At 55.5% G+C, this 20,886-nt stretch overlaps 1 protein-coding gene across 1 annotated transcript in view; it reads right to left on the reverse strand.

Moving 5' to 3' along the window:
- SLC38A10 (solute carrier family 38 member 10) overlaps positions 1-19,483 on the reverse strand; it is a 43,277-nt gene extending 23,794 nt beyond the window's left edge. Inside the window, exons 1-8 of the mRNA XM_049859358.1 lie at positions 18,981-19,483; positions 15,070-15,187; positions 8,078-8,123; positions 7,151-7,244; positions 5,606-5,749; positions 5,393-5,517; positions 2,468-2,570; positions 1,369-1,551 (exon numbers count right to left, since the gene is read on the reverse strand). Of these exons, the coding sequence (XP_049715315.1) occupies positions 1,369-1,551; positions 2,468-2,570; positions 5,393-5,517; positions 5,606-5,749; positions 7,151-7,244; positions 8,078-8,123; positions 15,070-15,187; positions 18,981-19,079 (912 nt within the window). The 5' untranslated portion in view covers positions 19,080-19,483. The remainder of the gene's footprint in view (positions 1-1,368; positions 1,552-2,467; positions 2,571-5,392; positions 5,518-5,605; positions 5,750-7,150; positions 7,245-8,077; positions 8,124-15,069; positions 15,188-18,980) is intronic.
- Positions 19,484-20,886: the final 1,403 nt, after the last annotated feature.

The following is a 20,886-nucleotide window of genomic DNA, read 5'->3' on the forward strand; positions in this document are numbered from 1 at the left end:
TGAAAAGATGCCAGCCCTGGCAGGCACCAGCCTCCAGTCACACCAAGCAGGGACGTGGGTCCATTTGAGGTCCACAGTAGAGCCCCAGTACCCTCAGGGCAGGCAGGCAGGCAGGGAGCCCGGGTACGGCAGTGTCCAGTCCGAGCAGAGCTGTGATCCCCTGCGTCTGGGCACGAGATGCTACAGTGCGCCTCTGCTGGTAACCTGGCAACAATGAGTGAACCAAGAGGGTCTTTCTGCTTCTCTCCTCGATGTGGAAATTCCTTATCAAGGGCTCCACACACTACAGTGCACAGAGCTTAGCCCCTCTTCCGGCTCAACTGTAAAAAACACCAAAGCTACACACAGGTGTGGAGAAGGGGCTTTGGCCCCAGGTACTCTTCCCATCATCAGGTCAGTCAGTCTGCTGTCGTCCCCCCCCTCTTGCCTCCCACCCCTCTGCAGCTGCCAGCAGCAAGCCCTAGACTACCTGCAGCTTCTCTGGTTCAAGAACCCCAGTGTTGCAGGTAGGGGGATCCCAGAGGCGGGGCCTAATCGGCTGAAACCCTGGGCCACAACCCTGAGGGTCTCCTGCTTCTCCTGGCATTCTTTTTTCCAAAGTTGGTAAACAAAATATGTTCCTATTAAAAGATTTCATTTACCAGAAGGAGCCCTGGTGGTACAGGGGTTAAGAGGTTGGCTGCTAAACAAAAGGTCGGCAGTTCGAATCCACCAGCTGCTCCTTGGAAACCCTGTGTGGCAGTTCTACTCTGTCCTATAGGGTCACTATGAGTTGGAATCCACTCCATGGCAACAGGTTTTGTTTTTGTTTGCACCAGGAAAAGCTTCACCTGCCACTTCCCAGGAAAATAGAGAACCAACAAAACACAGCGTCATTAAGATCAGGAAATCAAGTAAGAAGGCCAGACTTAATGGTCTGACAGAGACTGGAGAAACTCCCAAAACTATGGCCCCCAGACGTTCTGTTAACCCAGAACTGAAATCGTTCCCGAAGCCCACTCTTCAGACAAAGATTAGACAGGACTATAAAACAAAAAACAGTACACGGGAGCAACGTGCTTCTTAGTTCACTCAGATACGTGAGACCGCATGGGTGACTCCCTTCCAAAAGCAGGATGAGAAGGTGAGAAGGGACAGGAACTGGTCGAATGGACACAGGGAACCCCAGGGTGGAAAGGGGAGTGTGCTGTCACATTGTGTGGATTGAAACTAATATCACAAAACAATACATGTATAAATTTTTGAATGAGAAATTAACTTGAGCTGTAAACCTTTCACCCAAAGCAAAAAAAAAAAAAGACTGGGAAGCTCCCTTTCCAGAGCCAGGAGCTCCCTTTCCGGAGCCGGGAGCCACGTGGCCAGGCTCACCTGCTGCTCGAAGAGGAGGGTGCTGAGGGCCTGCCTGCAGGGCAGGATCATCATGGGGAAGCCGAAGGCCACGGACATGAGGAAGCCCACACGAAGCATCTCCGTCACCAGGTTGGAAGGGAAGTGCATCAGCACATTGCCAGCGATGGCCTCGGTGAAGCTGACGTAACCGAAAAATCCCACCTGGTGGGAGACAAGACATATGGGCGCCCACCCTGAGGAGGGGCCCAGAGGCCCCGCACCACGAGCTTCCTCGATGACGGGCACCATGTAGGTTGGCCGCTGGTGACACTGCCCCTCTTGAGAACTAGGAGGCCCATCTGGATGCGTCAAGACCAAAGGTCCGACATTGTGTTTCCCAAAACAAGAGGGCACGAGGACATGGAGCTGCCCACGGAAAGAGGGAGGGGCAAGTGCCCACAGACCCACAGAGCAGCTGCTCTGAGCCTGGCTTCAAGTCCCAGCCAGGGAGGTGTGCGGTGGACTGCGGGCACCGTGGGTATGACGCCGGCATCACCGATGGTCTCCACAGACCACCTGTAACAACCTGGAGAAATGGGCCATGGAAGCACACAGCGAAGGAAGGAAGTCATAACCTCAGTGCTCACAGCTTCACTGACGGTGTACGAAAGACGACAGGGAGGAACACAAGAAGGTGGGAAGAAAAACCTTCCAAAAGGGTGATGGTAACTGTATTCTGGGCTATTTCCTTCCTCTGCTATTTCACACTTTCCAATTTCTCTTTGGTGAACACAACCCATTTCCATGGTGAAAACCACTTTAACAATGGTCTCGATGAGACAGCGACAAGGCACTAGGTAAAGCTTAACCAACGTTAGCCACCTGGGGGGAGCCCAGTGGCCTTGGGTAGAGGTGGCTGGTGTGGTGGCCCTGGATGACAGGCAGGGCTGTACAGTGGGGCTCAGGGGCAGGGCTGTACGATAGGGCTAAATGGTGAGGCTTTACGGTGGGGCTCTGGGGCAGGGCTGTGTGGCGAGGCTCAGGGGCGGGGCTATACAGTGGGGCTGTATGGTCAGGCTGTACGATGGGGCTGTATGGCAGGGCTCAGGGGCCGGGCTGTAACCAAGGAGGTCCCTACCGTGATGTAGAAGGTGGTGACCACGTTGAGAGAGGAAGCGAATATGGAGCTCATGGCCTTTACCGAGGGCTCGTCCAGGCTGTCGTAGGTGGGCAGAACCTGGCTGCAAGAGCACAAGCCATCTCACAAGGTGAGTCCAGAGAAAGACGCCCACCCCACTGCACAAGCTCGTGTCTTCTCATGCGCCACTGCATCGGGGGGCTTGGAGCTGACGCCAAGTTCTCACAACACCATTGACAGGAGAGTCGTGAAAATGCCTACTTAGAACCCCCTTCTCCGTGCCACCCTGTGTCCACAGCGTGACATACTGTGTGGGCTGGAAGGAACTGGGTCACCCACAGGCTAGGACCTGACCTAATGCCCGCAGGGAGAAACACAGCAGCGGCCAGAAGGGTGCAGGCAGGGCCCAGCACGTGCAAGGGGTGTGGGCAGACAGACGGGCGCCTGGAGAGAAGGAGAGGGTGGGTGGGGGCATGGGGGTTTGGGTGCAGCAGGGACAAGGGAGCTGCGCTAAGGGGTTGGCAAGAGGGCCCAACTGGAAGAAAGTGAAGGAAATCCTGGGTGAATGTAAGTGTGGGCGGCTGCTTTCTGGTGTGTTCTGTGGGCTACTGTCTTCTGGGTGGGCACACGACCGGGCCGGAGGTTTGGATGGGTGGGTGGGTGGGGAAGGAGACAATAACCAGCCGATAAATGGACAAGCATGTCCCTGGAGGATGCAAACGGAGAGCATGCTCCACCGCTAACAAAAAGGTTGGAGGTTCAAGTCCACCCTCAGGTGCCTCGGAAGAGAGGTCTGGCTATCTGCTTTTGACAGGTCACAGCCTTGAAAACCCTATGGAGATGTTCTATTCTGCACACGTGGGGTCGCCGTGAGTTGGAACCAACTCCACAGCAACTGGGATAATCACCAGAGTCAGATCCCAAAGCTGCCTTTAAAGAGTGAAGGGAGGAAAGGAGGGCACCCCGGCCTTAGCGGAAGGTGTGCGATGAACACAGGCGGGAGGCGGATGCACAGATGCCAGGGTCCCCTCTACCTGCACTGTGCAGCCGTGGTCTGGGGCTTGAGCGCTGCTCTCTCCTCACCGGGCCGGGGGAAACCAGGCAGCTGCACCCATGCCTTTCCCCCCACCCCTGGGAGACAGCAAAGAACGGGGACAGAAACAGCTGACCTAGTGCCACGTGTCCCCAGCCCATTACTCCGGGAGAAAACAGCATCTAGATGGGCTTCAAGCACCACCACCCCCGGCCGGGGCAGAAAGTCCACACCCACCATCCCAGCGTGGGGCCCCCGGCTCACCCCCCATATGTGTCGGGAGCTCTGGCCATGGGGACTGCTGTTACTGGGGAGGAGAGAATGTGGGGAGGAACCCAGCCCCGGCCCCTGAATGCCCACATGCCCCAGGACCCTGGGCCCTCCTGGAGAGACCAGCTTTGTGGGGCTCAGTTCTGGCCAGAACAGCTGCACTACAGGAGAGGGGCACTACTCCTGCCACTGCCCCTCGCCAAGCATTCCCAGACTGCCACCCAGCAAGGCCGCCCTTCGCAACTCTGAACTCGAGTCCAATGGAGCGTCCACGCACAGCCCTGCGTGTGCTCCTCCTGCCCCTGCCGCACAGGTGGGGCGCGGCCTCTGTGTGGACGAGCCCTTCTGGGCCTCCGGTGACCCATCCCCACACTCAGGGCACCCACTGCCATACCCCTGGGCCAGCAATGGCCAGCTTGGCTAAGTACTCAAGGCTATGAGAGACCAGAAGAGCAGGCCATGTTGGCTGGGGACACCTGTTTGCCCATGGAAATGCCTAGACAGGCCACAATGGCAGGGCCTGGCCATCCACCCCCCACACTGTGCCTTGGCACTTGGCAAATCGTCCACACATCAAGGGGCTGGGATGTGCCCTAATCCAAGGATGTTGCGCTGCCACTGCAAATGGCACAACACTGCTCTGGGACCAGGCTATGTCCTTGGGCTGGCTGCCCCTTCACAAGGCAGAACCCATGTGTGCTCACCCAGGACCCAGACCTGGCAGGCACACCGGTTACTTATACACTCACGCGCACAAACCACAAAGGCCCGCCGAGGCTGAGTTTTTAAAAGCCACGCGCAGGTGGAGAGGACACCTGGTCGTAGAGGGGTGGTTACAAACACCACTCCTGCCATCGACTGTGGCAGGGGCATGAGCAGCCAGGCTGGAGCCTGTGGAAGGCACAACGCTGCGGGGAGTCGGGATGGGAACGGCGACTTTGATCTCGTACCTGGGTGTCAACGCGGCAGTGGGAACAGATCCTATCTGTCACAGGCGTTTACGACTGGCACAATGCATGTGCGTGGAGAGGAGGGGGCGGCTCTGCCAGAAACCACACACACACTCACTCACACACGCGCAGGTCTCCAAGAGCCACCCCACAGCAGTCTCAAGTCAACGTCTGTGCAATTTCCTTTTCAATATCCTCAGACAAACAGCTCGGTTCTGGCAGAACGTGGAGGGTGCTGCCTCGTCAGATGGCATGGCCGTCGCCAAGCCCTCAGCCAGCTCTGCCCATGAAGCACCTGGCACACTCAGCAACGCAGCTCACAAGTAATGCCAACTTGTCTCCTGACTAAAGCACAACTGTCTCCTTCAGCTTGGGGGTGGGTCGAGGTGGAGCAGGAGGCTGCTCCTCTGACGTGTGAGGTGCAACACAAGGAGAGAGGGGCAGGCGACCCCCATTCTGCGCCACAGCCCCACGCCCAAGAACCCTCTGCGCCTCGGATCCCTTCATGAGGACCCTCTGCACCATGGCCCCCCTCGCCAGGACCTTCCATACCGTGGCACCCCCCACCCAAGGACCCTCCGCGGCAAGGTCCCCCCTTCACAAGGGCCCTCCACACTACGGCCCCCTGCCCAAGGACCCCCTCACCGCGGCCCGGCTGTGGCAGGTACTTACGACTGGCAGGCGAAGGACATGCCGAAGATGGGGATGCAACGGAAGACACCCTCCCAGCGCACGAAGCTGACCCGCTGCAGCCACTGCCCGCCAAAGAGGCCATGCTTGAGTGAGGACAGCACGATCTGCGAGCAGATAGGGCGACAGGGGGCCGTGCAAGATCTCAGCTATGACCCTGCCCCCACCTGGCCCCAGGGATGCCCGCAGACTCACCACAAACATGAACACCGTGTAGAAGATGAGGGCCATGGCGCTGAAGGACTGGATGGAGGCCATCATGTTCCTCTGCAGGCTGAGCGGCAGCACGATGCACAAGGATACCGCCACCAGCAGGAAGACGCGGAAGTGGCTGGTCACCTGGGAGGGGTCGGTGGGCAGAGAGACAGGTGAGGGGCTGCTGCACTGGGCTGGGCCCTACCTGCCCCAGGGAGGTGCCTGCAGTCCCGCCCACCGACAGCTGAGGATAGGCAGGTGCCTGCAGCTCCACCCACCGACAGGTGAGGACAGGCAGGTGCTCATGGTCCCGCCCACTGACAGGTGAGGACAGGCAGGTGCCCGCAGTCCTGCCCACCGACAGGTGAGGACAGGCAGGTGCTTGAGGTCCCACCCACTGATAGGTAAGGACGCGCAGGTGCCCATGGTCCCGCCCACCAGACAGAGAGGACACAGGCCCAGAGAGCCAGCTACAACCAAGAACAGAAAGCCGGTGTGGCTCAAATCGGGGCCAAATGCTTCCGGAAGCTTCTCTCTCGCCTCTGTGCTGCACTGCCTCAGTCACTGACCACTTCCAGCCCCTACAGGGTCCAGCGAAGCCATGGAGTGAGACCATCCAAACCAAGGACAGGGGCCCCTAAGATATGGGGAGACCCAGACACGGGGACACCCAGACTGGAGCTGGTCTGTGTGTGCTGCACCGTGCCGTCACTGTGGGCCACTGCTGCTCACGTGGCTGCAGGGCTCCCTCCGTGAAGAGTGCTGGATGCAGGGGGAGAGGCAGGACACAGACGGAGCCAGAGGAGACGGAGCCCAGGGATATGGAGCCCGGGGAGACGCACCCCCAGCCTGAACCAGATGTGACCTTGTTGAAGAAGGAAGACTGGATGCTCTGACCCAAAAAGCTCATCACCACTCCAGACAGGTGCTTACTTTAGCCAAGCACACCAAGGGGTGGAAGTCTCTAGCGGTTAACGTGGCTGCAGCCACACGCATCTGACATCAAAGTCCCTGATCTGGAGCCGACCACCAGGTGGAGGTGCACAGAGCCCGCTGAGAGCCTGCTGAAGCACCGCCCAGGCTCACACCCCAGACCCCAATGCCCGAGGATCCCCCAGCCCACGGGTCACGGCAGCACAAGGACGCCATGAATCCTGGGGGCCCCGGCATAACTACACGTGGGTGGCCTTGCGGGCCTGACACAACCAGCCCTGGAGGTGGACCTGCGTGGGAACCCGCGCCAGGTGGTGGCGGCCACACCTTTCTCTGCAGTCAGCCTGCACTGCGCCCTGAAGGCTCCTCTGCCTCCTCTATGTTATCTTCCCAGGACTTGCCCCCAGTAAGCCCCCGTGATTCCAGTGCCTGCAGATGCCTGATTCCCAGGACCCAGGCTGACCCCAAGGCCTAACACAGGTACTTCTCCCAGCCGCCCGCATTGCTCTCAATCCAGCGTCCATGTGGACCTGCGCAAGGGCCACACTGATGAACGGCCACTCAGGTGACCACATGCACACACATAAACCACACACCTGAACACATCCTTACCTGAAACCCAAACAGCCGAGCAAAGAAGTTGGACCCCAAGTCACCGATCACAACGTAGAAAGCAATGCAGGTCCCTAGCATGAGTCCGATCATGCTGCAAGGACAGAAAGCAAGGCTTTGGTGAGATTTCAGAAGGTGCCATGATCCCCTCGTGAAAAATCCTGCTCACACACTGACAGCCCAGGAGAGGACAGCACACTGGAGCCCCACCTCCACAGCCGCCCCCCGCCTAGATGTAGGACCACGCAAAGGCTGGACTGAGAGAAGGGTGTGATTTAGGAGGCTCCACAGTTTACAGGCTTGGCCACGTTTTATAGAGCTTGCTATTTTACTTGGAATGAATGTTGAACAACGCTAGACTTTTCTTTATGTGATATTATATATTTTTTTCTGCAGGAGATGTGAAAAGTTCTTTCAGGTGCTACAAAAACGTGCCGCCATGTTAGACAAGATAAAAAGAACAACCAACTGCTTTCAAAAAGGGTTGTTCTTTCTAGTTTACAATACCCTAATTTAGAAGCCTAAAAGTGCAATTTCCCAACAATTTTTTCATCTCGTAAAACTTTACTCAAAAGGAAGAAAACTATGACACTTTCCATTTAACGCAGCGGAGTCCTGGGGCGGTGTGGCACTTCAGGAACGGCGTGGAGAGATTAACTACAACTGAGGGAGAGCTACTTTGCTGGGTGCCACCAGTTCTCCATTTTTATATTTTTCTTAGTAAGACTTAAGTAACGCTTTCCACCTTGACACTAATCATTTTAAGGATACGGTAAATTGGACTTTCAACTTTTTGGAACGTATTCTAAGTTATAAACCAACCCACACACGAAACACATCCTTCATTCTGTAGAACCCTCCAGTCTATCCTCAGCAGAGATGAAGAGGAAGGACAGAGGCCCATGTCAGGACAAGGTGCACGGTTACCTGGTCTCCACCAGCATCTTCCCTGCTTTCCCATAGGCGTGGAAGGCTAATGTAAAAGAGAAGAGAGTTAACACTCAACCCAATAGTGTGAGAGGCACATCAGCAAACACATTACTGATGAGAGCTGTGAAAGGCAACCTGACAAAAGCCTGCTGGTCTGGGATTTCACAGGTGGAAGGGGGCAGTTTTTAATTTTGGTTCCCAGGCCTTTTTTCAGATCTACCACCCACCAACGGAAGCCACATAAAACAAGAACAAAGGAAGGGAAAGTTGCAAGGCAGATTCTTTTCTCACTCCAAAACACCTTTTAAACTCACTAGGAACACACTGATGTTCACTGCAGCACTGTTCACAGTAGTCAAAAAGCGGGGACAGCCTAAACGTCCATCAAGAGATGATGGGTGAACAAAATGTGGTCCATCCACACCATGGGAATACTATCTGTTTGTCAGGAAGTACAGTCCTGATGCATGCTGCCACGCGGGTGACGCTTGAAAACACAGCGCTGAGTGACATCAGTCAGTCACAAAGGACACAGTGCATGACCCCGTTTATATGAACTATCTAAAATAGGCAAATGTGTAGACCTAGCTCATCAGTGGTTACCAGGGGTGGGGGTGGGGGGCTCAGCACGTAGGGGGCACCGAGTGTCTGTTCAGGGTGATGGCAAAACATGGGAACAGAGAGTGGTGACGGATGGACAACAGATGAACACAGTTAACGTCACTGAACTGTACACAGGAAGGTTGTTAGAATGGCAAATTTTTTGTTACGTCCACAGGTACCACGGTAAAATAAAGTCACTGTGAAAAAGTCATTTCCCACATCCAGCAGCCCCTGCCCGCCCGGGGTGGGACCACGTGGTACACTTGGCAGCCAAAGGTGGTGCAAACGGAGCCCCCCGAAAGTTCCGTCCAGCCAGGCTGACCGACCCGCTGGGGTCAGGCCAGCTGGGGCCCGGATGACCCAGAACGAGTGCTCCACCTCCATGGCCCTCACCAGAGGGACTTCCCCACACGACTCCACTCCCAGCGTGGGCTGTGATCTGCAGAGGAAAACGCGCAGCACCTCTCAAGGGCAGCACTGGAGGGTGGCCAGGGGCTCAGGCTCCGCTTTCAGGACAGGGGGCTCAATCTCGGCCTCACTGCTGATGGTGCACCCCGCCCCCACAGCTGATGGGAAGCTGCTGTCTGTCCTTCCTGACAATTCCACAACTTCTAGCAGGCAAGAAATCAGAAACTGACTTAGTAAGGTCCCTCCCAGGACCCCAGCGTTTCCCTCCAGGCCCAGCCAGGGGAAAGGGAAGTTCTGGTCCCCAGGGGGCAGCCAGGACGGTGTGTGTGACAGGATGGGAGACACAGGACCACCACATCCAGCCAGCAGCTCCCGCTTCCTGCTGCATTTCCTCCCTTCACACAGAGGGTCAGAGGCCCCGGGGAAGACTTGGAAAGCAGGAAACAAGCCGGTTTGGTGTGAACACAGCCATGAGGCAGCCCTTATAATTTTAGACACTTGGTTAGAGGGACAGCAGTGCCAAGGCAAGAGGGTTTGGTATCTGATACGGCGAAGAAAAAGAGGACACCCCAAGGGCAGCAGACGCTTCGCCTTACGGAGTGAGGGGTCACTCAGCTTTTCCTGGGCCTGTCCAGTCAGAGGAGATGTGTGTCTCCCCGAGATCACCCCCTCAAGTTCACAAAGCCTTCCGCTTCACATAACCATCTACACCGAGAGATGGATCCGTACACGGAATGGTAGGGGTCAACTCCTGCCAGTGCGGAGGGGCCGTGGTCATCATCCAAAGCCACGTCCTCACCGAAGGAAGCCCCCAAGCTGCAAAGCCTCCAAAAGAGAGCAGCAGGTCAGTAGCCCTTGGAACACAACCCAGAAATCCAGTGCCCCAAATTAGAAGCGGTCGGCTTGTCAAGACAGCCTTCCTTTTCCTTCTCTAATAGATGATAAGGCTCTACAGAAAATTCCAACACTTAGCTCACCAGCCCAGGAAAGTTCCGGAACACACCTGCATCCGGGACAGGAAGGAAAACCTAAGGACCTCCAGAAGTCAGAGGTCCCAGTCAGGAGGCAGCACTTTCTTCACACAGAAAGACCACACTGGTTCCCAGGATATCACCCCAAAGTGCTGCCCTGCTGAAGGGCATGGCGTGGGCCCCGGGCTCCCTTTCTCCCCTCTTTCTCCCCTCAGGCCAGGTCTGTGTATGCATGCTCACAGACATGCCACCTCAGCAACCTTGAACCAAGTCTCAAACACAAATGCCAGCCCAGCCACCGTGGCTCTCAGTATCGTGCCTGTTCAGGGCTGAAGAGGGAGGGAGGTCGGAGCTACAGCAAGCCATGGGGCCTGCCCAACCCCCAGCATGGAACCCTAGTGCGCACTGAGGTCCGAGCCAGTGCCCTGGATGTCACCGGGTCCCCTCCTGGCCTGCCTGTCCATTCTCCCTCAGTGGCCTGAGCTCAGCTCCAGCCAGGCCACAGGGAGACAGGGTGGGCTGTGTCCAAAGGCTGGAGCACAGCCAGGGATGTTCTCCAGTCCTGCCTGCCTCGCGCCTTTCCCCAGGGACCCAGCAGCAGCCACCCTGGGCTCGGAGGGCCTGCACCGGCATCTCCCCCGCCACCCCACGGCCTGCCCTCCCCCTACCCCGACTGCTGCAAATGCAGAGTGTCCTAGGCCTGCTCCCCCTCCCCACGGTGCACAGCCCCAGCTCCCACCCTGCTACCCCACGGTGTACAGCCCCAGCACCCCCACCCCACCATCCCACAATGCACAGCCCTGGTGCCTCCACCCCACCATCCACAGCTTCTCAGCTTGTCGCCTCCAGCAGCAATAGGGTGGAGAAAGGAGGGGTGCACACACCGAGGGTGCTACTGCAGACGGGGGCACTCCAGGGAGAGAAGGATGGCCAGCTCAGACCTGGGGGCACTCTGGTGCTCGACGCCTCACTGCTGCACCTAGCACAGGGTGGGCACAGCGAACCCCGCTCAACGACGAGGCTGGGGAGGGGCCGGAAAGCTTGACTTCACAACCTTTAGTCCCAAAGCCACAGACGCACACATGCTGGTCACAGCCCAGGACACAGTGGAGTGGACCAGCTTGAGATGCAGCCCCCGAAGCCTGCCCCACAGGCCCTGGAGGAGCAGGCCACCCTGCAGCCCTGGCAGAGGACTAATGCTGACTGAAACCCACCTGATGCCCGCCCAACATCCCTGCTGCAGAAGGATGGCTCCCAGCCCAAAGCGTGTCCCAGGCTTGGGCCACCACTCTCCACAGGGGCTTCGCTGGGCATCAGGACAGCTGGAGGAGGTTGTCCATCATTCTCCCCTTTGAAAACAAGGCTCAGAAAAGTCTACACAAACGCAGGCCAGGCAGGAGAGAGAGCAGCAAATAAGACAGTGACAAAAACACCCAGAGCCGGGAAAAGCATATAAAATGAGTTGATACACAAAAAACCCATCAGGGCTGTCATTCTCAAAGCTGGCAAGGTTAGGTCACTCTCCGGCAAGTGCCCGAGCACTGGCGATGGTTGGAGGCTAACCACCCTGAGATGTGACAATAACCACGAACGTTTTACACGTTAGGAAAAACCACTTGTGTCGTGGGGTGCACACGGTTTAAACAAGCCACTGCTCAAGAGGTGCCTGCCACTGGGGGAATTTCTATGCATCCTTGCGCCGTCTCCCTGACCTGGACCAAGGCTGTCTGTCCAGGCCCTCGCCCCGTGCACCTGCCGACACCCACTGTCCCAGCGTCTCCCCACCAAGGCCGTCTGTCCCAGCCGCTGCAGCAGGACAAGCGAGGGGCCCCTTTCAGCAGACCTCCCAGCCATGGCACACGCTCATAGTGGGCCTTCTACCCAGGAAGAGGACGGCAACGGCCAGAAAGGCCTTTCAATGACTGTGAGAGCGACAAGAGATGACCCAGAGCTTCGGCAGGGCCAGTAGGCCTGGCAGTGCTGCTGACCCACCTGTGCTCAGACCCAGCCCCTCTGAGGTCACCAACTCTTCCCATTCAGGCACGCCCTTCTGAGTAGCAGGTCCCTCTGCTGCAAGACACTGTACTGAGACGGCGCCAGGATGCAGGGCAGCCAGTGCTGGGCACCCAGGCTGGGAAACTCTACCCGAGCTCCTCTGTGGGCCCTCGTGCCCAGCATCCATGACAACCTTAGACCACATGCCTTTTCTCATCTTTCCTGCTTCTCGTGGGTACAATGAGGCTATGGTCACCCCATGCAGTTCAAGGTGGGGCCCCCACAGCCAATGGGGGAGCTCTATCTGCCAATTTTCTTTCAATCTTTCTCATCTAGCCAAACCAGTCTGTCTCCTCAGGGTCTTTCTAAGAACAAGCAGACAGACAGCTACCCAGAAGCACTGCCACCCAGCCAAAGGTGACCCATCTTCTATCATGACACAGCCAAGCAGTTCCACAGCGCCTCGGCCACAGGAACCCTGGAGAGACCCTGCATAGGAGAGGCTTACCTCACAGACAACAGCCCTGCCAGTGGAGGAAAGGCCCACCAGCACCCCGTCTATGGTTTCTAGGATGCATACTTCACCCCGAGCTAAGCCTGTCGCTCACGGTGCGCCAAGTTTAACTGGTAGATTTCACTCCCTCAGGTGACTCCCATATGAGGACAGGCTCATCCAGCACCATTCCCAAGGAGAAGAAAAGCACCCTTCGGCTCCAGATGTCCCCCCACGAGGTACCCCCTCAGCTCTGAAGGTCCCCTACTCAGATCCAAAGGCCTCCAACAGCTCCAAAGATCCCCCCAGCTTCAAGACCCCCCTCAGCAACAAGGACCCACCCCAGCTTCAAGGCCCCTCCTCAGCTCCAAGGGTCCTCCACAGATTCGGGCACCCCTTCAGTTCTGAAGGCCTCCCACTCAGCTCCAAGATCCTCCCTCAGCTCTGAAGCCCTCCCAGCTCCAAGGCTGCCACCTCAGCTTGAGGGCCCCCACCTCAACTCCGAAGCCTCCCCAGCTGAAGACACCCCTCAGCTCTAAGGCCCTCCAGCTCTAAGGGTGACCCCCTGAACCAAGGACCCCCTCAGTCAGCTCTGAGGACCCCCCTCAGCTCTGAGGACCCCTCCCTGGGTCCCCCCACAGCTCTAAGCGCAGGAACAAACACTGCTCTCTCGCTGCTGGTGCACAGTGCCTGAGCTGGAAGGGAGCGGGGCACCAGCCGCCAGCCCACACAGGGACAGAGCACGTATGTGGCTTGGTTTGGGGGCGCTGCACACTGTCTTTTCTCACTGTCATTGCCGAGTCACTCAGCAAGGAGGCTGGGGGCGGGAGCCACGCACAACCCTCCTGGTGGGAGCCCACAACCCTGGCCACACACTGGCCACAGCGCCAAATCCTGAGAACACATACACTGCTATTTCAACACTCACACCAGATGCCCCCAATGAGGTACAGAGTCCAGGGCTCAGAGCCAGGCCGACGCAAGCAGAGAGGGAAAGTGTCTTCACACACCACCTAAGGACAGCAGGAAGGTGAGAACAGTGCCCTGATGCCAAACTACCCAGATGGTGCTCTCAACTATCCAGAGAGTGCTCCCAACTACCCAGGTAGTGCTCTAAGCTACCTAGGGAACACTCCAAACTACCCAGAGAGTACACCAAACTACCCAGGGAACACTCCAAACTACACAGAGAACACTCCAAACTACCCAGAGAGTACACCAAACTACCCAGGGAACACTCCAAACTACACAGAGAACACTCCAAACTACCCAGAGAGTGCTCCCAACTACCCAGAGAACACTCCAAACTATCCAGAGAATGCCCCAAACTACCCAGAGAGTGCTCCCAACTACCCGTGGAATGCTCCAAACTACCCAGAGAGTGCTCCCAACTACCCAGAGAGTGCTCCCAACTACCCAGGGAACACTCCAAACTACCCAGAGAACACTCCAAATTGAAACAAAGTGCAGCCTCCTCAGTTTGTGTTCGGCGATTAACCTAAATGGGGCCCTGGTGGCGTAGCAGTTAAGAGCTCAGATGCTAACCAAAAAGCCGACAGAATCCACCAGCCACTCCTTGGAAACCCTATAGGGCAGTTCTACTCTGTCCTATAAAGTCGCTATGAGTTGCAATCAACTCAACAGCAAGGGGTTTGTTTTATCTAACCTAAATAAAGTTGGTGTTTTGAACACCCCGGTAGCCCTATGGGAGAAAGGCCTGGCAATCTGCTTCCACAATGATTACAGCCAAGAACACCCTATACAGCAGTTCTACTCTGTTAACACATGGGGTCATCATGAGTTGGAATCAGCTAGACAACAACAGGCTTGTTTTTTTTTTTTTTTTTAACCTTCTTTTGACTAAACTATGTCAAAGGAAGAAAGAAAGAAAGAACTTAAAAAATGAAACTGCAACCAAGAGGATCAGGAAACAGTAGGGCCATGAGGAGAAGGGGTCACTTAATCCCATCTACAAGCCGGGGAACTGGTGACAAGTTCCCCAGGGGAATTAAGAGAAAGTGGGGAAAGGGCAGCAAGATTCCTTCCAGGCAGTTCCAAGGGCGAGGCCTGGGGTTCTTCAGGGCAGTTACACAAGAAGCGAGCCAACAAGGGGGACACGAGAACCAGTGTCTCTGCCTTGACTTAGGAGAAAGACTGCCTGTGGGTTTGCCTGAATAGGAGCCGGAGGACGAGGGCGGGAGGAGGGTGAGTGACTTGGGAGAAAGACTGCCTGTGCCTTTGCCTGAATAGGAGCCGGGGGATGAGGGCAGGAGGAGGGTGAAAGGCAGGCTCTCACCTTCCGAACCGCTCCGGTGTGAAGCCTATGATCATATTTATGGTTTTAAGAACTGCATTAAATTTTAACATAAGGGGAAAGAACTGCTGTCCAAGTAACTCCTTACAAACAAAGTGGGAGAAAATATAAATAAATAGAAGCAGTAAAGCCCAAACAGCCAGATCTGCAAGGCTGCGTTCCCCAGCAGTGCCCTGTGCTGCGGGACCCCGTCCGCGCTCCTCACCCAGGCCGGCGTAGGTCCTCCGCTTGCTCAGGCTGGCGGCCTTCACCAGGAACATGCAGGACTGGTGTGTCATCCAGGCGCAGAACACCAGGAGCAGCGACCCCAGGACCATGCCGCACTGGGGGCGAGAGGGAAACGGCCATGAGGCGAGACTCCAGAGGCCCACGCAGTCAGCATCAGGCACGTGGCTTTTCTTTTTTTTTTTTTAATGCAGTGAAAACACAGGCACCAAAGCACGCACCAGCACAGCTTCCACGTGCACAGTCTGATGACGCCGATTGTACTTTCCGTGTTGTGTCATCAATCTCACTATCCATTTCCAAAACGCTGTTTCCCACCACCAGTAACATAAACTCCATGCCCCCAAATATAACGTTTCTGTGGCTTCTGAAAGGGCTCCCCACCCCATCTCACACCACCCCATGTAAACATAAGGCTCCAGCTGTGCTTCACGTCCCCCCACAGGTGACCACACCAGCTCTGAGAGGGTCACACGCTTCACCCAGCTACACAGAACCTGTGCGTGATTCCAAAAGAGCCAAGGACCCTGCCCTGTCCCGGCCCCTCTGTGAGTCCTGGGCATGTTTCAAACAACTAGCTTCCAAGTTCCCTGCAGACGCCCCACGGCGTACCACTCTTTAGCCACTTGGTTCAACAGCTACGAGTGGTGAACGGTTTCTGGAAGGGAGAGATTAAAATGACATTTACACCTTCCTCATAACCTTTTTTTTTTTTTTTCATAAAGTTAAACAGACACGCACCTTGTAACCCAGCAATGGCACTCCTAGCTATTTACCCAAGAGAAAGGAAGACGGGTGTGGCAACGCTTAGAGCAGGTTTCTCCCTAATCTCCAAAAACTGCAGAGACGACCCAAACGACCTTCAGTAGGTGAATGGGTGAACAGACTGTGAACACCCACACAAGGGCATATTACCCAGCAATAAAAGGGGTGAATTATTCACACGCAGTGATGAGCTAGCCGGCACCTCAAATGCACTGTACTGAGCGAGAGAAGCCAGACTCAAAACATCGTGTGACATTCCGGAAAAAGCAAAACTATAGGGCCAGAGAGCAGCTCCATATTGCCAGGGGCTGGAATGGGGAGCAGGGCTGAACCCAGAGCGAGAACTTAGGGACGATGCTGTTCTACATCTTCATTGTGAGGGGATCCTGTGACTGCAGGCAGACATCAAGACTCAGGACCGCACACCAAAAAGAGTGAATTTGATAGCACGTAAGTTTTTTTAAGCCACTGTTGTTGCTCGCTGCCGTCAAGTGGCTTCCCAACTCATGGTGACCCCTTCCACAATGGGATCGGACTGCTGTGATTCACAGGATTTTCACTGTCTCATTTCCAGGCCCTTCTTCCCAGTCTTAACCTGGAAGCTCTGCTGAAACCTGTTCAGCACCACAGCAACATGAAAGACTCCACTGATAGGTGGGTGGTGGCTGTGCACAAGGTGTATTTGCCAGGAATCGAACCCAGGTCTCCTACGCGGAAGGAAAGAATTCTACCACTTAACCACTATGACCCCCACGTGTAAAGTAAACCTCAATAAATCTGAATTTTTTTTAACTGCCAAAACTACTTTTTAAAAAACGCCATGGCTGCCAAACAACGAAAACACACTCCCCAAAGTGCCTGCTGGGCTCATGCGGGCTCTAGTCCGAGGAGGGTAGCCGGTGAGAAAGGGGATCCACAGGGAAGAATTGAGTCCAGGGACCGCAGCCACCGCTCCCTGTGGCAGTCCAGCCTCATGCGACCTCACTGTTTCTGCTTGTGGTTCCTATGTGCACTCGGGGTTCCACCCAGGGGCTGCACTCCCCTGGGCCCATCTGCCTGCTCAGCTTTAGTTCCTCCAGCAGCGCTGTGGGGCCAACCATGCAGCCATGTGGCAAACATTCAAGGTCTGTGGACAACCAAATTGCCTGGGCCCAGAAACATATTTTAGCAGGTGTCCCAAACAGAAAAAAAAACAAACCCATTGCCATCGAGTTGACTTCAACTCATAGTGACCGTATAGGACAGGGTAGAACTGCCCCATAGGGTTTCCAAGGCTGTAATCTTTACAGAAGCAGACTGCCACATCTTTCTCCCAAAGAGCAACTGGTGGGTTCGAACCACCTGGCTCTTGGATAGCAACCAAGCACTTAACCACTGCGCCGCTGCAGGGAGACGTCAAGACTCAGGGCTGCACACCGAAAAGGGTGAATTTGATAGCACGTATAGGGTCGCTATGAGTCGGAATCAACTCGACGGCACTGGGTTTGGTTTTGGGTTTTAAGCCATTGTTGTTGCTCACTGCCATTAAGTGGGTTCCCAACTCATGGTGACCCCTTGCACAATGCGATCAGGCTGCTGTGATCCACAGGATTTTTATTGCCTAATTTCCAGGCCTTTCTTCCTAGTCTTAATCTGGAAGCTCTGCTGAAGGCTGTCTCAACCAGAGCCCTATCTAAAGCTGGCTACAGTGGCACTTCCAAACAGCCATCCAGGACGACAGTGGTGACCAGCCAACACTATACATCCCAGGAGGCAGTCTGCTCTGACCAGAAAGTCACAGTGCACACTAGGACACACGGTCACTCCAGAAACACCGGAGGGGGCGCCAAGCTGGAATCCCAAAAGCCACAATACAGATGCTGCCCCAGGACCCTGGAAACTGCCAGCTCAGCCTTCAGCCACCTGCTGCTGGCAAAGGCCCGGTTCTCACACTCACACATTCACCACCCAAGCCAAACGTCCAACACACAGGAACTGTGAACATGCCTCACTCAGGGCAGCTGGAAGGAAACAGTCAAAGGGGAACCTAACTTGCTGTGCAAACTTTCACCAAAAACACAATAAAATATTATTTTAATAAAATAATGATAAAATTAAACTCCTCTAGGTGCCCGCTTTTAGTTCCAAAAATGTCCATCTTGTTTTCATTTTTCTACCTCTTTGGTTTCATCAAATAAGACAGGTGGCAGATGGTTTCTTTACGGCCTTTCCTGTCACCTGCCCTTGCCCTGAAATCCCACTCTTCTCTCCCCACCTGCAAACAAGCCGGCTCTGGCCAGCGACTGCTCCATCGTGAAGCAGGGGAGCAGCAACTCTCCCCATAACCTACAAGATGCTCGAGAGAAATTCACTTGTTAAGACAGAGCCCAGTTAGCCACAAAGAAGCCAGGTGATATTTCCACCACCCTCCCTCTTCCAAAGTACCAAATGCCTGTGTATGTGTGGACAGCTGAAACAGAAGTCAAATAAATCCACACATCAGAAATGGTGTCTTTCTTCCATAGAGTATTTAACGTTGGAACAACGCCAACTTTCCAGCATATTAGGTTTTTTTCATTGGAGGTAAAATTTGTACACAGCGAAACGCAAAAGAGACTGTTTACAGCTTGGTGAATTTTGACGAGTGTCATCATCTTGCGATCAACACCCTTTTTAGTTTTAAGGCCTGGAAGAAGGGCTTGAACAGTGTGCTTTTGAGTGTAAGTGCAGTAGGGCCCGAGTTTGAAAATGAATAATAATTCCGAATCCTCTAGTGTTCATTTTTGGAAGTCCGTTTTGCATTGTGACACTTTGTCCTCGAGCATAGTTTTCAATTGTGTGGAACTTTGGGGCCCTGGCTGAACTGTGCTGCCAGGCCGGATACTGGGTGAGCTGGGTGAGTTTTTCACCGCTGGAATCCCTTTTCTGATTTCCCTGAAGATTCTTGGGGAGCCAGGGTAGCACAACGCAGGGAATGCTGTCTGTTGCGCAATGCTCTTTTGGGGCGGCCACCACCCGACCCTAGTTATACCTTCTCGGAAGAGCCAGAGGCACTTTAACAGGGCGAACCCCGGGAGAGATGCTCACTCCCGCCTGGGGACGACAGCAGGCCACGGGTCCCCCCGGGCAGCCGCGCCACGCACTCACCTGTTTGAAGCAGAAGGGCATGGTGAGGACACTGACCCCCACTATGCTGTTCACTATGTTGGTGATCAGCCCCCAGTTGGAGGCGGAGGCCGCGGTCATAGTGGGGGTCTAGGGGCCCGGGACCCCCGGCGCCCGCAAGGCCTGGCTCCAGCCGGCGCCCGGGGGGTCACTGGACGGCCGGCCCTGGAGCCGCGGCCCGAGCGCCGGGTAGACGGCGGGGACGATGCGGGCGCTGCAGGCAAGGAGGGCCCTAGGAGAAACGGCGGGATGAAGCGCACCGGATGGGGGGCTGCCTGGAGGAGGCACCGAGGGACCGCGGCGGGCTCAACCTCCACAGTCCGCCGGGCCCCGCGGCCGCCTCATGGCCACCGCGCCTCGCTCTGCCTCCCAGCCCCCTCCGGGACCCCGAGCCCAGACCCAAAAGCGCCAAGAGGTGCCAGCTAGGGACACCTCAGCGCGGTTTCGCAGTCCCACGGCACACACTTCCGCCTTCTGCAGGCACCTATTCCCGGAAGTGACGGTAGGGGGCGGGGTTCGGACCGGCCACGGACCAACAAGAGGCGGCCCTGGAGGGACCAGCGTGGCGGGGGCGTGTCGAGATGTGTGGGCGGAGCCTGGGGGCGGGGTCCGGGCTGGAGTGGGCGGGGCCTGCGCTGCACCTCCAGTGGAGCTGACTTCTCAGCCGGGTTTTGGGAGCGGAAGGACCCAGGCCTCCACCAGGACTGTGGAGAGCGGGGGCTTGCTGGGCTCAAGGCTGTGCCCTGGGCAAGGGGCGCTGGGGAGCTCTAACAGTTTGAGCTGACAGCTTAACAACCCATTTGAAGGAATTACCAACTACCTTTTACAAATGAGACGCTGAGGCACAGAGAGGCTTGGTGACTGGTCTAAAGTCACACAGCTGGGATACAGGGCCTGGGGTCGGCTCCCAGGGGCCAGTGCTCTCCAGAACTGCACCCGGAGCTGATGCTGGGAGAGAGGAGGGAACCTAACAGCTAGAGCGGCAAAGGGAGTGCTGCGTGAGAGGGCAGGAGAGGGACTGACGTGGCCCGAGAAATCGAGGAGATGGTTTCTAGGTTGGACTTTGAGGGACTAATGGGAACCATTCAGGTAGAAATGGGGCTGGGGGAGGAAGTGTGAGCCGGCAGGTCTCATTTGGCGTCCCCTTGGACTTGTGCCCCCGGGCAAAAGCCCCCCTCTAACCCCTCTTGCTATGGCTCTGCTCAGAAAGAAGCAAGCGATTGGAAGCAGGCTGGAAGTACGCACAGGAGGAATCAAAGGCTCCCTGGAGAGTGGTGGTGTTTGCAGGGCATAAAGGACCTTAGTTTTCAGAGGAGAGGCTGACTCCGCAGGCACCAGGCAGGGCAACCCTTAGGGACTGCTCTGCCCCACCTCGAGGCCAAAGAGGAAGAAGAGGATGTACCAGGGCTAAGAGTAACTTAAGTGCAAAGCCAAAATAAAAGGTGCCTGCAATTATTTATTTTTATGTAAATGAAATCATCCGTACATTCTATAACTTGCTTTTTATTAATTATGTAATTTTTATGAAATATCACGCACACCAGATAGGATATAGAACTGAAACATATGTTCCAACAAATAACACTAAGCACCCATTTAGCTTTAAAAACAGAATATTACCAGAAACTTAGATACTCCCTGTGGGTCCCTCCCTGATTCCACCCCTTCCTCCATCTTTCCTTCCATCCTGGGGTAACCACTATCCAGATTTTATCAATTTACTACTTTTCTTTAAAGGTTTACCACATATGGGCATATCCCTAAACAATTATAGGGAAGACTGCTACTTATCACTTAACATTCATTTACCCCAGCTTCCAAAGTAATAGGACCTTGACCTGTGCAGTGGCTGCTTAGAATAAAGAATACACTTTCCAGCCTCCCTTGC

Source organism: Elephas maximus, chromosome 19 (genome assembly GCF_024166365.1).
Source record: "Elephas maximus indicus isolate mEleMax1 chromosome 19, mEleMax1 primary haplotype, whole genome shotgun sequence".
Classification (NCBI taxonomy): Eukaryota; Metazoa; Chordata; class Mammalia; order Proboscidea; family Elephantidae; genus Elephas; species Elephas maximus.